Genomic DNA, 15,749 nt, shown 5'->3' on the forward strand with positions numbered 1-15,749 from the left:
GTTCTGTCTGTTCTTATACATCAGTGATTCTTGCAGATAATTGTTCACTGGAAAAGCAAAATACATGGACGTCTACTGCGGAGTTTAAAGTTTAATTAGCTATACCAATTTGTCATTTTCAGAACTATTATTTACTTGGTCTACCATTAGAATAAAAAGATAATTTCTGCATTTGGGAGAAAACATTAATATTTCTGAAGTGTGACAGAATTATTATTCTTAGGTTTTCACCATGGGTCTTTTGCATGCCAGACAGAGCACAAGCTGTAGAGTAAGTCTTATCACACATGCCATTCATCAGAAAGAAGTGGAGAAGGAAAACTTCATCATTCCTGTCTAAACTTGAAACAAGTTACAAAATACTTTTGTGGAATAGCTCCTTGTGCTAGTTCCAGTGTAATGTTTTCCCTTCAAGAGGAACCATCTGAAATGGTAAAATTACCAAAGGAAGAGCTTTGTCATCCTCTTTAGCTCCTTTAGCTCTTTAGTCATTGCAGCTACTGTTTGAAAAAAATAATAAAAATGAATAAATATTGAGACTGTTAAGACTTCAAGAAAGGCTTTCTAATGTTATTTTAGTTGAACATTCTTTCAGAGGTGACCTTGCAGAAAGTGCTGACAGTATCTAGCAATGCTTCCTCTGATCTGCTCTGCTATTAGTGACTTCTGTGTCTGGGTGTCATAAATCAAAGAAGTTTTTGTCTGGAATGTGGAAAGATAAGTTCGTTGCCCCAAAGACTTTGCAAGAGGCTTACACTGTTCTGCTGAAAGCCAGGGGTTTTACTTCCAGGTAACAAACGTGTAGGTCTTCCTCAGGCATTTTAAATGTGAGGTCCTTACTTGTGCTTCAAGATGAATGCAGCAGTGCCAGTTCTTTAGATCCAGGTATTCAGCTTGTGTTCAATACAACTTAATCTTAGACTGCTTTTAATTGTTATTTACTCTAATGCAAAAAGCACATGCTTAGGGCCTTTTTCCTAGTGGATGGAAATGCAACCGTGGTAAATCCAAAGATATTTTTGAGGAACATAGAAAGCTGTGAATCAAACAGTGGTTCTCAAGGTATGTTTCTTGATTGCAATGTAAAAAGTCATATTTGTTATTAAGTCAGTTGTAGAATTCTGGTGAAATTCAAAAGGTAGCTAATAGAAGATCAAGACATTCAAGTTTTTGCATTTTAGAAGGAACTTTTTGACAAACAAGTTTTTCCACTAGAAAATGAGACACTTGTACTCATCTGGAAAATACGTGAACCCAAAAGTGTATGACTGATTTAGTACTCTCTGTGATGCCTGCACATGGGATAAATTGTGAATCAAAACTGTGACTGGAAAAAGCCATATTCTTCAAGGCAAATGTTCCAGTATTTTACAATACTTCAGTAAAAACATGTGTTACCCTTAACTTCTTTTATTTTGCATATTGAAGCTGAAAAAATTCTACCAAAACTAAAAAAAATTACAGAAACTAGAATTTTAAGTTCATAAAATTTTGAATTTGGGGATTCTGGATTTGGGGAGGATGAAAACAGGATTTTTCTCTTTTCTAGTATGACCACAATCCATTATAGTTAGATTTTTTTTTTTTTAATACTTCTTTTGAAAAGATGATTTAGCCCATTTAGTATCATGTTCAAAAAACGTTTAGATGTGGCACTTCAAGACATGGTTTAGTGGACAGGGTGGCATCAGGTGTACGGTTGGACTTGATGATCTTTGAGGTCTCTTCCAACCATAATGATTCTATGATTCTATGATTCTATGAAAATTAATTTGGCATCTTCAGGACTGGTACTGTAAATTTTTCACAAATATGTATTTGGGCACATAAAGGCAACTCTTTATGGCTGTGCATATTTGCAAATGTGAATAACTTCTGCTATTTATGACATTTGGGGATTTCTCGGATTAGAAAGCAGGGACCTAAAACATGAGCTGTAGTCATAGGTACTGGGCTGAACATGCAAGGGATACATATTACATGTGAAATGCTCAAGAAACCCTAAAGCTACAGTGTTTGAATCTTGAAAAAAAAAGTCTCAGCAGAAGAGTTTCTGCAGATTGAGCTGTCAGTGAACAAGTTTTCCTGTCTCCCTGGTGGAGACAGACTCTGGTTTAATGTGAATGCCCATCTAGGATTGCTAATCATGAAATGTCATTCCTTTCAGTTTCTAAACTGTGTCCTACCTTTACAACAGTACTTCTCTTCTTTGCTTCCCTGAGGTCAGAGATCTCTCTCCTGCGAAGTGGGAGCTTAGTTTGGTTTTCTTCTGTTCCATCCTTGGACTTTCTGTTGACATAGCCAGTTTGAATTATGACCTTCATTTTATGTGTCTGACGCCTTTTCATAGACTGAATATTTGAGTAGACTGAGATCACTTCTCTTGGATCAGAGAGGCTGTTTCAGTGTAGCTGCAAACTATAAATGAGTGCTGCTGAGCTGAATGTCTTGACTACCAACGAAGTAGCAAAGAGACTTTGCATTTTATAACTATCCTGTCAGTGAAAGCATCTAAATATATAAATATTATGGATGTCAGGACACTTACATTTAAATCCAGACAGGCATCTTCATTTCACATATGGCCCCTGTATATCTCTGTAGCAGAGACTTACAAGTCCTCAGCTTGCTTGCTTGATTAGGAATTCACTATGCATATACAATATGGACTTTTTGAATTTAATATAATTTATCTGGTGTGGTTTTGTGGTCTGACTGTGGAATAGATTTGTGTGTGACTGAGTAAAGCACAACACAGTTGTGTGCCATCTGCAGCAGAGGAAACTGCAAGAGAGACTACATTTCAGAGATGCCCCATTGCATCAACCTGTCGGTGAAGCTGCTGCTTAGATGCACTCAGGAAAGAAAAGGAAGGCAACTGGCTCATAAAATATACCCTGGCCTTTCTCTAGCCACTGCCTCAGCAGGATGCTGTCCAGGACAGTCAAGTAATTAAAGGTCATAGGGGGTTTGCAGGGCAGCAGTGCATAGAGGAAAGAGTCTTTACTGACATATTGATAGAGCTCAGATGCTGCTGCTGATCCTCATGTCCATGCAAGATACTTACAATTCCTTTCACATTGCTTCAAACAACTAACCATTTTCAGAGATCTAATGTGAAGAGGTATAGATCTGTATTATTTTGTGTGTAATATACTATATATAAAGCAATGGCTGTGTGCAGGAGATAGAAAGAGGTGATCTGCGGCACCACTACTTCCTTGCATGCAAAGTTGCTGAAATCATTGTCGCAGCAAGACTTTATGTTTGGCCTGGTTGCAGTTGACCCGTTTGTGCAGGATGGCAAAAACAAACACAAGCAAATCTTTGATGTTTGCAACTGTCTAAACCCTAAGTGCTTTTCCAGATGCTCCACTGATAAAGAAAGTACAGATCAGTTCCAGGTGTGTGTGTGTGTGTGGGCTCATCCCTGAAGCGAACTGTATTAAATCCTTGTTGCTGATAGTCTCCTTCTTTTGCAGCAATGCTGCGATTGCTGTAATCTGGGCCTGCGATTAAGGAGTGAAGGGAAAACCTGCGAGTCCAACATAAATCTGGGCTACCCCTGCAGTCATGTGATGCTGTCCTGCTGTGAAGGGGGAGATCACTTTATCCACCCAGAAATAAAAAGGCATCCTGAACCTTTGCCAACAGTGTCACCTGAGAAGGGTAAGTGTCCATTTATAGTTTGAAGATGTTGTGGATAAGGTCTCTGTCTCACACGGTCATATGAGGAGGTGCTGGAAGGAATAATGCTACAGGAGCACAGTTGCCTTCCCTCTCAGATCAAGTATAGACTTCCTTGTTCTTAAAACAGTTTTGAAAAAGAAAAAAAAAACATGTAAGTGTTTCTGATCCTTAAAACATAGGTTCTGTAGTAGTTTGGGGTTTTGTTTGTTTTTTTCTCTCTGAATCACATAGTACAGAGACCTGCCATTAGCCCTTGGTAGAAAGCAAAGTTGAAGCTGGTCATTGTCTTTTAGCAGAATCAATGCTGAAAGATTCTGCATAAAGCAAATCATGAGTTTTTTCCAGAAAAAGTAGTACCATGGATTATGATACCAATGAAATGTCCTGGGAATAGATTTCCTGTTGTACTGCTGAACATCACAGTAACTTTCTCACAGAACACCCTGGAGAAGCCTCAGAGCACTGCAAGTTTGTTTTCAGTCTTCTAACATGTGAACATAGTGATGCTGAAGAGGTAAGTCAAATCCCTGCAGCCAAAGAGGCATGACAAAGGGAACATGACAAACTTGGAGCTTGGGTAGCTGTGCGTCCTCCTTCAGCCCAAGGTCATGCTCCTTCCAGCATCACTCTGTAGCCGCCTGTCATGCATGAGTTGCATGGTAACCTCCTACATATGCTAGGGTTCAATTTTTGTCCATTCCTTTCTCATGAACTAAACTGGTATTTTCTTTCGCCAACAAATGTAAGGGTTTATTTTGACCTAGCTGAGACCTCACTGAGCAAGGAAGTTTGCATATATGTGTTTAAGAAAAGCTGACTGAGCAACTTGCTGAACAATTCATTTTAGTATAGCAGAAAGTCTTGTCAAATGTGGTCAGGAAACGAAAAGGATAGTGCTTTTGCCAGTGTTTAAAAGCAGTAGATAGGATAGCCATGACACTATTAAGTGGGTCCCAGAATGTTTGTAATGCTAGCTACAGAAGTAGCCAATAAATTAATAGTGGTGTTGAAAAGAGTTTCCAAACCAACTGGATAAGTTTTTCTCCTGAAATTTGAAATTCAGTGTGGTTCTTCAGTGGGACCAATTTCACATGGGTCTTCAATGTGATACCTTAGTTCAAATTACAATAGCAATAGTGTTAGTAGTGTGAAAGGTGAGCTTGTGACCTCCGAAGGTCACCCTGTTTCTCAGTGGCTCCTGTAAAATGTCTGTCCCTCCAGCCTTATGGAAGAACGTGGTAGACCTTCAGCACAATGGTCTTTTTTTTCAGGATGGGTTCATTTGCTCTTGTCCGTGGAATAACTGTTTTGGGTAGATTTGACTGTATCTGGAGTTTGTGTGACCAAACGCTCCGTACTATACAGTCCTAATGCTAAAACACCTGTGAGAAAACCAGCAAGTGTTGTTCTGTTGTAGTTTCAGAGACAGAAGATCACAATGAAGCTTTGTCCATCAGCAATGAAGCTGAACTGTCAAATAACCTGCCTGGAGATGACCTGGATGAATGTCTTATCTATGGTGGGGAACTCTGTCAGCATTTGTGTATAAACACCGTCGGGTCGTACAAGTGTTCATGTTTTCCAGAATTCACTTTGCAAGATGATGGGACCAGCTGCTCTCCAGGTGAGAAAATGAGCAGGAAACACCATGAATGATGGTGTCTTTGTGCCACATGCATTGATCTACCAAGCTTTTCTTTAGTGTCTCTGTAGTTTCTGTGAAGGTTTTTTATGGGTGTTGATGCATGGAGTTTAATAATGTAAAGAAAAACAACCATTTAGGAAACTTAATTATGCCTTATTTTTGTGTATCGGTGGCATGAGATCAGGGTAGCATCTAATATGTTCAAATCAAGACTGTTTTCAGAAGAGGATTTGTAAAGATTGTTAATGAAATACCTTTTCTTCTCAGAGTCATTTTGTATCTCACTGTTAGCTTTCCTTTAGATGAACTTTACTCAGTTCAGACAGACAGCATTGCTTCCTGAGCTTGGATTTTTATCTAAAATCATTAACATCTTTCAGTGATACAAAATCTAAATATATCTAGTGTGGTGGAAGTCTTGAAAAGAAAGTCTATTGTGTTGTAATTGTTTTGATGTCTGCAGTTCTCCAATGGCAAGATTTCAAATCAGATAACCTGAAAAGTTGCAACCTTATATTAGTTACAAGTGCTTTCAGTTATTTAACAAGCAAAATAATTGTTGCCGTCCAATGACAAAATTCCTTAGACTTCAAATACTTTCTGCCCAAGACAAACAATGAGCATTTATTATGTCATTCTTCTCAACATTATGTTACAGTGCTTACATCAATAATGTGTTTGACAGTGTTTCTGTGGCAGCTGTTTGCTCTGTTGCTGACTTCTGGGAAAGGAACCTGATTGAAAAGAGGCAAAGAAAATTGTTCTTATTTTAGCACTGCAATATTTGGCTTGATCATTCACCTGGAGCATATGTGTGTTTTTGTTTTGCTTTGCTTTACTTCTCCCACTACTAACTCCGTTAAGTGCAGATTTGGGTTAGTACATTTTCTGTCTGGGTAGCCAGTATTCTTGGCAGATCTGCAAGACTGCAGTGCTTATGGCTGTGCCAAGAAGTGTGGAGGGATTTATAGAGCTCAGCTGAGGTAGAGGACTGTGAGTGAGACGTGTGACACAGGAAGAGTGAGGTGAGGAAGGGTTGCTACTGTCATTCCAGAGTCCTGGGTCAAAGTAAAGGCTGGGCAAGGGAGATGGCAGGGCAGGGCACCTGCCTTGCTACGCTTGGCTAAACCGTACGTGCTCTACCTGGCAACGTGGCCCAGTGGCCTTTTATTTCTCATTTCTCCTCCGTGTACGTGCACATCTCTGTCATGTGGTCTGTGCATGGAGACCCACACCAGACAGTTTTAAATCTCATGCTCTTGGTAATTTTTACTCCTGTGATTAGATATAATTCTTTTGTATTCATACCTATCCCAGTACATTTCTTGCTCTTGGCTGGACTGTGAATGTTTTTGTATTTAAGTTTTGTTTTTTAGAATGTGTCACACTTTTTCGTGAGGCTTGGAAGAAGTGATGTTCTTGCAGTGGCTCTGTGAGGCAAGGAGAAAGCATACATCGATGAAACTTCAAAAGCTTCTTCTCCCTTCTCTGCTCTCTCTCTGGGGAAATCATTCATTATGACCATCATTTATTTCTTTCTGTCTGTCTTTTTTTCTGTCTTTCTTTCTGAAATCGTTTTTCCCGTACCCTAAACCTGTATTGCAATCACACTTAGTCATTTAATGTTGTCATTGTTTGGTGGCTCACACTTTGCTCCAGGTGATGCTTGAACTGAAATCAATAGGAACAGGACACATCCCTCTTAAGGAAGAATTTAGCCTTATGGATTTAGGCTTCTGTTTTGATGATACTGATAAACTGGATTACTCTTATTGATGTAACAGAGCTTTTTTCTTTTTTCATTTTTCTTTTTTTTTTTTTTAAAACTGTTCTGATACCTTTAACATTACTGTTTGTTGAAAATCTTAATGACAGATAGCAGCTGTCATATTTTCCACTTGGCTGTGTAAAAGTCATTCCAGAGTATCCTGTGCTTGTAAAGGTGAGCGTCTGCTTTTCATCTATGTTGAAAGAGGATGTACAGAATTAGTTTAAAGACTTGTTTTGGGTTCGGCTTTTTTTTTTCATCATACACCAAATGAAAGACAGCCACTGGGTTTACAATATAGCAGCATTTTAAAAAAGAAAATGAACACTTTCTGTTTTATTCATTAGGCGTTGCAATATTTTACAGAAATTATTTTCAGTCAAGCTCCCTGAGCTGTATCCATGATATTTGCGAGCATCTCCATTAGCATGCAGCACTCTGTGTGTGTGTGTGAGCACGCGCACTGTTGGGCAGTTGCTCATATTGAATAGGTGGCAGCTTCCAAAACTGACTATTCACCTCCATGCATAGACAGTTGTCCAGGTCATCAAAATGTTTCCTCCTACAAACCATGATGGAGTGGGATGAATGGGACTGGGACCCTTGCCATCGGGTGTCTGGTGGAGATGATACTGTCCCTGATCCATCTCTGCCTCCCTTGCAGATCCTGACAGAGGACAGGTGACAAGGTTGGAAGCAGAAGCCACCATCCCTCCGGCAGCCTCTCCTTCTCAGCCTCTTCTCATCATGTCTTTACAGGAAGAGCAGGATAAGTGTAAAGGTATGTTGGATGTCTAAACTGCAGATGCAGATGAGTGAGGAATGTTTAGAGAGCCAGAATAAAATTCCACACATTCCTGCACCAATCTGATTTCAGTGCACATCCATAATTTGTTACTTCTGACATAAGGCTGAGGAATTGTCAGGGGGAACCTGAGGAAGTAATCTGAGACTATACTCTGATTTCAGGGTTATTACACACCTGCTATTTAGTTAAAGGTAAGCAGTGCAGCTGTGCAGCATAATGTGAACAACACAGGTAGGACTGGCACAGGTGTGTTTCTGTGTAATAGGAGGGTTGTAAGTAGTGATTAGAGCTGCCTGGACCGATTGTTTACAAACTGCATTACCCATTGCCTAAACTGGGATTATATTTGGATGACATGGAGGTTTGTAACTTCGGCTGATCTGTGTTGTGAATGCTAATGTATTTTGCAATTTTGCATTGTATAGATAATGGCCCCTGCAAGCACATCTGCAATATTGTGGAAGGAAATGTTGTATGCTCTTGTTTGTCTGGATATACGATCATGGCTGATGGGATTTCTTGTGAAGGTAAGTGGTTCAGGTTCACCACAGAGACATAGTTAAAACACTTTTATATCTCATACCCCTAGGTGTTTCTCTAAGGGTTCCTTATTTTCAGTATTGTGATTTGCAAGTGGCAGTACTGAGACCATTTGGCAGACGGAATACCAGATCTGCTTCACAGACAACTCCTGAAGCATGTCTATGCAGTATGCCTATGACCTGGGGACTTCAGGTGAAGGCAAGCCTGGATTTGTGCTCTTTTCCTTCTCCAACATTCCAGGCTTTTTTTCAGCCCTGTTGGTTTCTTTTCACACTACCATTCCTCCCAGTGTCTGTGCACACAGCTATGGACACAGATTTTCTTCCTGAGAATGTGGAGCAGCTAGCAGGACATGGGCATGTTTGCTGTCCTGAGGAACTGCCTCAGAGCTACAGCTCTGCCCTGTCACCTGTTTTGTTTGTTTTTATTTCTGCTCGCCTTGAAAACCTGAATTCAGTGAGGCTTCACTGCTATGAAGAATACGCCATTGTGAGCTGGTCCAGCTCCGTGTGTTTTACTTGACACTGAAGGTCAGGCCTGCACAATGATGACTGGTGAATTCCAGAGCTGTCATGATCATTCACATTATATAAATTTTAAATGGACATGTTTGGGTAGTGACAAATGATATGTTTGGGAGTCAGAAGCAAAGCCCTGTGACATACCTTAATTATAAATCTGTAAGTATGGGAGCAATAACAGCCAGCAGCGAAACGCAAGTAGAAGCTTCTGGTGCTCAGAATTGCTCACAAGTGATCCACATCCCTCTTAATCCCAGATCTTATTGAATAACAAATCATTTTCATGAATTTACAGATAGTCTGTGAAGAAAATGGGAATTTAATATCACCAGATAAAATGCTCACTGTGCATTGCTTACTCAAGTGTGGTGGAAGCTAATTTGATTAATTAATGTCAAAATCAAAACTGGCATTTCAGGGCAATCATTTTCCTACAGGAGGTGAAAAAATTCAGAAATGTCAGTGGAAGTAGTTTAAATTGTAGCAAGGGACATTTATAATCTATGATAAAGTAAGTATTTGATGTAAAGGTGGTGGTGCACTGGAACGAGTTTCCTGCAAAGAGTGTGCGTTGCCTCTGTGTGACTGCCTGTTTTTAAGAATGGCTCTTTCTGCAATGACAAAAGTGTAGGTGTGCGAGCAGGGACTAGATGATCTCCAAGGGTTTATTCCAGCCCTATTTTCAGTGTAACACTGTATGTATTATAGCGCGGTGCTGATGTGGTAGCTCCAACACACTTCATTTAAACATCTTCAACACGAAAGAAGTGTTACTTCGTTTCAGAAATTGTTCTAATAGAATTCTGTTTTTCCCTTTTGGCTGCAACATGTTGATATAGATTTGGATGAGTGCCTCACAGGTACTCACGCTTGTTCCAGAGGACAATTATGTGTGAACACCTTGGGATCATTCTACTGTGTCAACCACAGAGTGATCTGTGCAGAGGGCTTTATACTCAACAGGCATAGAAAATGTGTTGGTAAGACGATAGGTATAAGCCATTCACCACAGCATCGTAATTCTTCGTGCTCTGCAATGCATTTAAACCATTTGTGCTAAAAGGCTCTCTGGCCATCTTTGCATATGACTTTTCAATATGAGTTAGTAAAAACACATGTGCGCCATTTGCTCAGCCACTTAACATCATGAGTTGTATGCTATTTGACTTTTTCCCTAGCAATACATTCTCAGAATATGTATAACTTTGCTCAAAAGTCGTAAAAGTTCATAGGTATGATGACCACAGCAGTACTGATGACTGTTAAACTGGACTAGGAAAACATAGCAGTTGATCTCTCTGGATGGTGTCAATACTGCCAAATAACAAAACTTCATAAATACAGCTCAAGAAATCTACATAAGTCCAGGCAGTGGAAAAGATCCATTCCAAAATGATGGAATTTTAAAATTCATATTAGTCCTTTGTTAATTCTGGCACAAATTTCTTTGTGTAAAAGACAAAGATGCCTCATAATTCTGCTTTATCTTCCCTGCTATTTAAGTTCATAGAAGAAACCAATCTATTTTTACAAGTGTATTTATGAGGACTTAATTTGCTTCAAAAAGCCAAGGCCTGAGCTTATTGAAACAGTTTCTATTTGGGGTACTGAGAGTCTGGTTTGGGAAGCACTTGAGCTGCAGCAGTGTTGTGTGGTAATGCCTGGGAAAACGAAGCACCTGGAGACCCCTAGTCATTAATGAAAGCAGCAGTGGCTGTGGCTATGATGTCATGTGTGAATACATTCACCTTCTTCCACCCCTGTCCTCTCTACATTTATAACATTGTTTTTCTGACCGTCACAGCTTTGATTTTGTTCCTATCTTTTAAAGCTCTAACATCTCATCTTATTAATGAGCATCATATGGCATGAGAAGGAAAGTTTATACAGTGTCATAGTTTAGAGCAGAAATATGATTTGCTATCTTCTGGGTTTTCCTTAAATTGTCAAAATCGGATTTTTTTTCTTTTTTTGATTATTTATTTTGAAATCAGAGATACTGGTAAGCATGGAAAACTAATGAAATTATTTAGCTTAAATTAAATGGCTGAGAGAACACTACTGGAAGGAAGGATGCCTTTACAGAGAAAATAGCAGATTGTGAGACGGAAGACGGTATTTGTAGTTGGCTACGGTCTGCATGGTGTGTTTCATGGCTCTCACAGAGCCTGCTGTATATACCACACTTCTGAATATATGGTCTGGTAAGTGAGCAGCTGAAGGAACTGCCTCACTTTGCTTTCTGCTTCTGAAAATCTTGCCATTTAATCCCCTGATGTTTTTTCTGGACTACGCAGTAGAGATATATCTGTCCTTTTCTACATCCCAGGAGTGTTTTGAAACTAAATTAATGCATGTTTGTCAGCAACTTTGGCAGAAGATGCTATAGAAGATGCTATAGAAGATGCCAAGTGCTTCCTTTTATTCACTTTCTTCCTCTCCTGTCCTCTACCCCATGACATTATAACAGAGTTTTGTTGTAACTGATATAAGATAAACCTCAGGCATTGCTAGTAAAATGAAAGATACAACTCTCATTTATAAAACTAAAAGATCCTCTTCTCCCTTACTAAATAATAAACCACTATATTTCTCTAAGTCAGGTTTTTACAGATATCCTTGTAAATAATGTAGAAAACTTCGAAGTTTCTCTTTCTTTTTGGATATATATACCCTGTGTTCTCCTTACTGGTATACAGAGCTCTGCTCTGTGTGTGGTGCCTGGAGAACATTCGCCATATTTAACATTTTTCCTACTTTTCTAGTCAAAGGGGAAAGCCACAATCATACTGTGGTTTCTGTTTTATTCAGCTGCCTCATTGCTGCCACATTTGCCTAAGGTATCCTTTTCCAGGTTAACTGCTTTTGTGCTCCATCTTGAGCTATCTCAAACACCATGAGGAAAGCTTTAGTAATTTGTTTGCAAATTATTGTTGTTTTAATGATGTTACTCTTTGCATATTTTAGGGACTGGAGGAACAATCTTTGCACAGCAACAAAACAGCTGATAACCTTTTATCTGTTGAATTTCCTTTAGTCAAACTGTGGAAGATTATCATTCCAGGTGCATTCAAGAGCAGATATCCAGAATTCCTGAAAGCCAACCATGCACAATGAAGAGTCACCAGCTGTTTAAATAGTTTGCATACACCAGCTTTGTGTAACTTTGTGAACAGATACTGAAATGTCTTTAGGCTTGAAAGCTTCATGTTCTCTAGAGATAAGACCCAGGTTGGGTGTTTTTAATGTGGATTGCTTTTCCTGGTGACTTTCAGGCAAAGTCATTACCACCACCCACATGCACACTGATGGGAGGCTACTTTGCTACTTTCTTTGCTACTCCCATCTAAATTTTCCCTTCTGCCAGAGAGAGCGGTAAGCGATCATTTTGTTGCTGAACCATAGGGACTGATTGTGAACACAGGATGGTGGTTGCAAAACAACGAGTCTAAATAGAATAGATGTATTCCATAAAACAAATTGAGCTGGAGTAATTTGAAGAGAAAAAAAAATCATGATAAAGGAAATATACAGGACAAAAACGGGCTGCATTTCACATTTTTATAAAACTTGCAAAAAAACAATTTAATTTTTAAAGTTGAAGCAAGTATTGAAAAAAATAGCAGTAGGTAAATATTTATATTCCTTTGCAAAAATGTCAGCTTCTTATATACAACAGACGTGCTTAGGGATCATGTATATGTTGCTGTTTTCAACAGTGATTCCAGGGGAAAAAAAGAGATATTACGCAATAGCATTTCATTGTTTTTTACTGACATAAAGTAAGGAAAGTTGTTGCCACATACACAGACCTAGTTAATTTCTCAAAAATTAACTGTATGACTTGTTTTTAATATATTACTGAATTATTTTCCCTCTTATTCCTGTTTTTTTAATAAATATAATCTTGCCCTTCCTCACAGTCTTAATTGTGTTGGATGAGGGCTACAGCTGGTCCAGCACTGGGAATTAACGTTGTTTCAGATTGAAAACATAACTCATATTTTTCCTAGTGCTCTGTCAAGCATCTTACTGACTTGTTGAGTTGGTTTCCAGTTCTGAAGAGAGACAGGTTATGGGCAGTCTTGATTTTATGGGTAATCAACAGGGAGGAAAACAGGAGAGAGAGATTGTCCTATTTTGTAAAAATGTATTCAGTCCTCACTCCCCTCTACCTTGTGCCATAGTTGTAGAGCAAAATGGTACTAGGTACAGCCTGGGCTGAACAGAGCTAGTGCAGGAGCTCGTGTGCCGCTCCAGCACAAACTGGAACCATATTCCCAAAGATGCATTTTCCCACTCTCATGCTCATGCTAAGGGACACTTTTGCTATAGGTATTGTTAGTGAGAGCAATGACATGGACAGATAAGGATTCATGAGAAAGATGCTGCAAGTCATCTGAGATCACATTTTGTGGCATGACCATTTAGGAATTTGTTTAGAAAAATGAATGAAAAAGGGCATGTCTGTTTAATAAAATGAAAAGGGAACTTTGGTGGGCTGGCAATTGGCCTGATACCGGAGATGGAGATTCATGCCCTAACATTGGATACGACAGAGCAGAGCTTTCCATACTACGTGGCTCATAGTTTATGCATTACGTCTCAGCCCAGGTCACAATCATTAGGCTTTAGCGATCATCGGTGTCTCACTTGTGCACAAAACTTCAATTGAAAGCAAAAATTCTGCATGTAATCTTCCAGTTTCTGTAATTTTAATTTCCTCAAATGCGTTCTGGTCAGTTCTTATTTTTTCAAGTTCTCAGAAATTTGAAAATTGAATCAAAAAATGTAGACAAAACAAGAAATTATATTAGATTTTTTTCTCTGTGAAATCTTAACCTTCTTTTTACCTGTTTACACCTGCTAATCAGGTGGAATACTGCCTACCTTGTTTGGATAGTATTTAAGACAAACATGCTTTCCTCCTAGTGACTCTTTTGACATCGTGCTGAACTGACTTAAGTTCATATGGTGCAGTGTAGTGCTGACAATTTGTTTCTATGAGAAGATTTTTTGTGGTTTGCAGGAAAAGATAATCTCAGATCTGTTGTATAGCCAGTAGAAAGTCTTGCACTGGTTTGGATGCCATTAAGTGGCTATCCATAGCCATTTTTCTCTAAAATAAAAAAAAAATAAATTCAAATTTCTGTAAGAACTAAGTCTAGTTAGGTGGGAGAGGTCTACCACAGCAGCTCATATTCTTCTCCCAGCATGTGAGGGTTGTTTGTTTTTTTCTTTAGTTTTGAGTGTGGGTTCCCTCCCCACCCCCCAAGACTACTTATGAGAATACTGCTCCTTACTCTTCATTCTAATGTGTAGAAACTGGTAAACTGTACAAGTATTAGGAGGACATAACCCTGTAAAAACTCTGGGGTAGGTAAGTACCTACCACTTAGTGGAAGTACTCCAACATCGTGCGGGACAGGCAGAGAGATATACAACTGATCGTAGTGACCTTGCTGTGGATTAATCAGCTGGCTTTGGAAAGCAAGTACACAGCATGTGAAGAATAGCAATGGCAAGCAAAAAGAAGTCAAAAAGAAAACACAAATAAATGAGAAGTGAAATGGCACCAAGCTAACATACTGGTCTTGCAAAACTCAGTGTGCATCACCAGTTAGCTGACTTCAGTAGGAACTGAAGTTTCTTGGTGCTCTTCTTCATCTGTTTGGTAGAAGGCAAGCTGACATCTTCTAAGACAAAAAGCTTTTGAAATGACTTTTCCTGTTTTCATGCTCCACAAAGAGAAGTAATACATCCAATGTTGTACTTTTGTGAGAATGAGGTTCTACAGCCAAAATTAAAATCTGATTTAAACAATACTTGCTTTATTATGTAGTATGAAAACAGCTTCATGCAGAGAGAACTGGATGACTGGTAACAGTTATGGTCACATTTGGCTTTTATTAGGTCTAGGAATACTTTTTAGCTTTATATAGAACTGTGAACTTGCAAGATTTTGTTGAGAATGGCAAGAAAGTTTCTCTTCCCAGTGTCTAACCCTTTTTGTTGCTTCTAAGTATTTGTTCATCATGCTATTCCTAGCTTTCATTATTAAAATAAGCAAAACCTGAATTTGAGACTATTTCATCCAAGCCTATCAAAACATATCATTTTAAAGGTGTGGGATATTCCTTTCCAAATTGCCCTACATTCCACAATCTTGTATTTAAGTGATTTTTTTCTAAAAGAACTTTTCTACTACTCTACCTGCTGAAATCAGATCTCTTTAAATCTTTAAAATACAAATTTACAAACTTGATTGAGCCTTCAGGATTCCTCTCTTCATATTTTCTTGTGTATCAAGTTCTAGTGACGCATTCCTTAGGAAATAAGCGTGTTACATGACTCCACCTTCAGCGAGGCAGGCAGTTTCAGGACCTATCTCTTGCAGCAGTTCCACACCAGCAGCTCCTGTCTATCTGGCATGAAGCAGCAGGAGTGATATATAGCCTGAGCTATGAAGACCTGGTAATGAGCAATACGCATTAATCACTTTCTCATTCAGTTGTCCAGGTGGTTTCTATCCAGTAAACAAGAAGTTGTTTATCAGTCCTCTGTCCACCCTGCATTTAATCAGTTCTGTTCATCCCTTGTCCTCAATGCCTGCACCATCCGCTGCACATTTGGGAAGAGGGGAGAAGGAAGTCTCCGTGTGATTTGTGTCTCTTGAGTTACTCAGTGTTAATAAAAGACCCTGGAATAAAAAAAAAATCTTTCATCAGAACACTGTAGCAAAGTCTCTACTGACTATCTTTTGGAAGAAATGGT

General features: G+C 39.0%; 1 protein-coding gene across 1 annotated transcript in view; it reads left to right on the forward strand.

The window, feature by feature from the left end:
- The window catches only part of FBLN2 (fibulin 2), a 78,510-nt gene that overhangs the window by 47,610 nt on the left and 15,151 nt on the right, over positions 1–15,749 (forward strand). The window contains exons 4-7 of the mRNA XM_009699010.1: positions 3,483–3,669; positions 5,108–5,314; positions 7,768–7,884; positions 8,337–8,438. Of these exons, the coding sequence (XP_009697312.1) occupies positions 3,483–3,669; positions 5,108–5,314; positions 7,768–7,884; positions 8,337–8,438 (613 nt within the window). The remainder of the gene's footprint in view (positions 1–3,482; positions 3,670–5,107; positions 5,315–7,767; positions 7,885–8,336; positions 8,439–15,749) is intronic.

The sequence above is a fragment of the Cariama cristata genome, unplaced genomic scaffold (assembly GCF_000690535.1).
Source record: "Cariama cristata isolate BGI_N322 unplaced genomic scaffold, ASM69053v1 scaffold43964, whole genome shotgun sequence".
NCBI classification, from domain to species: domain Eukaryota; kingdom Metazoa; phylum Chordata; class Aves; order Cariamiformes; family Cariamidae; genus Cariama; species Cariama cristata.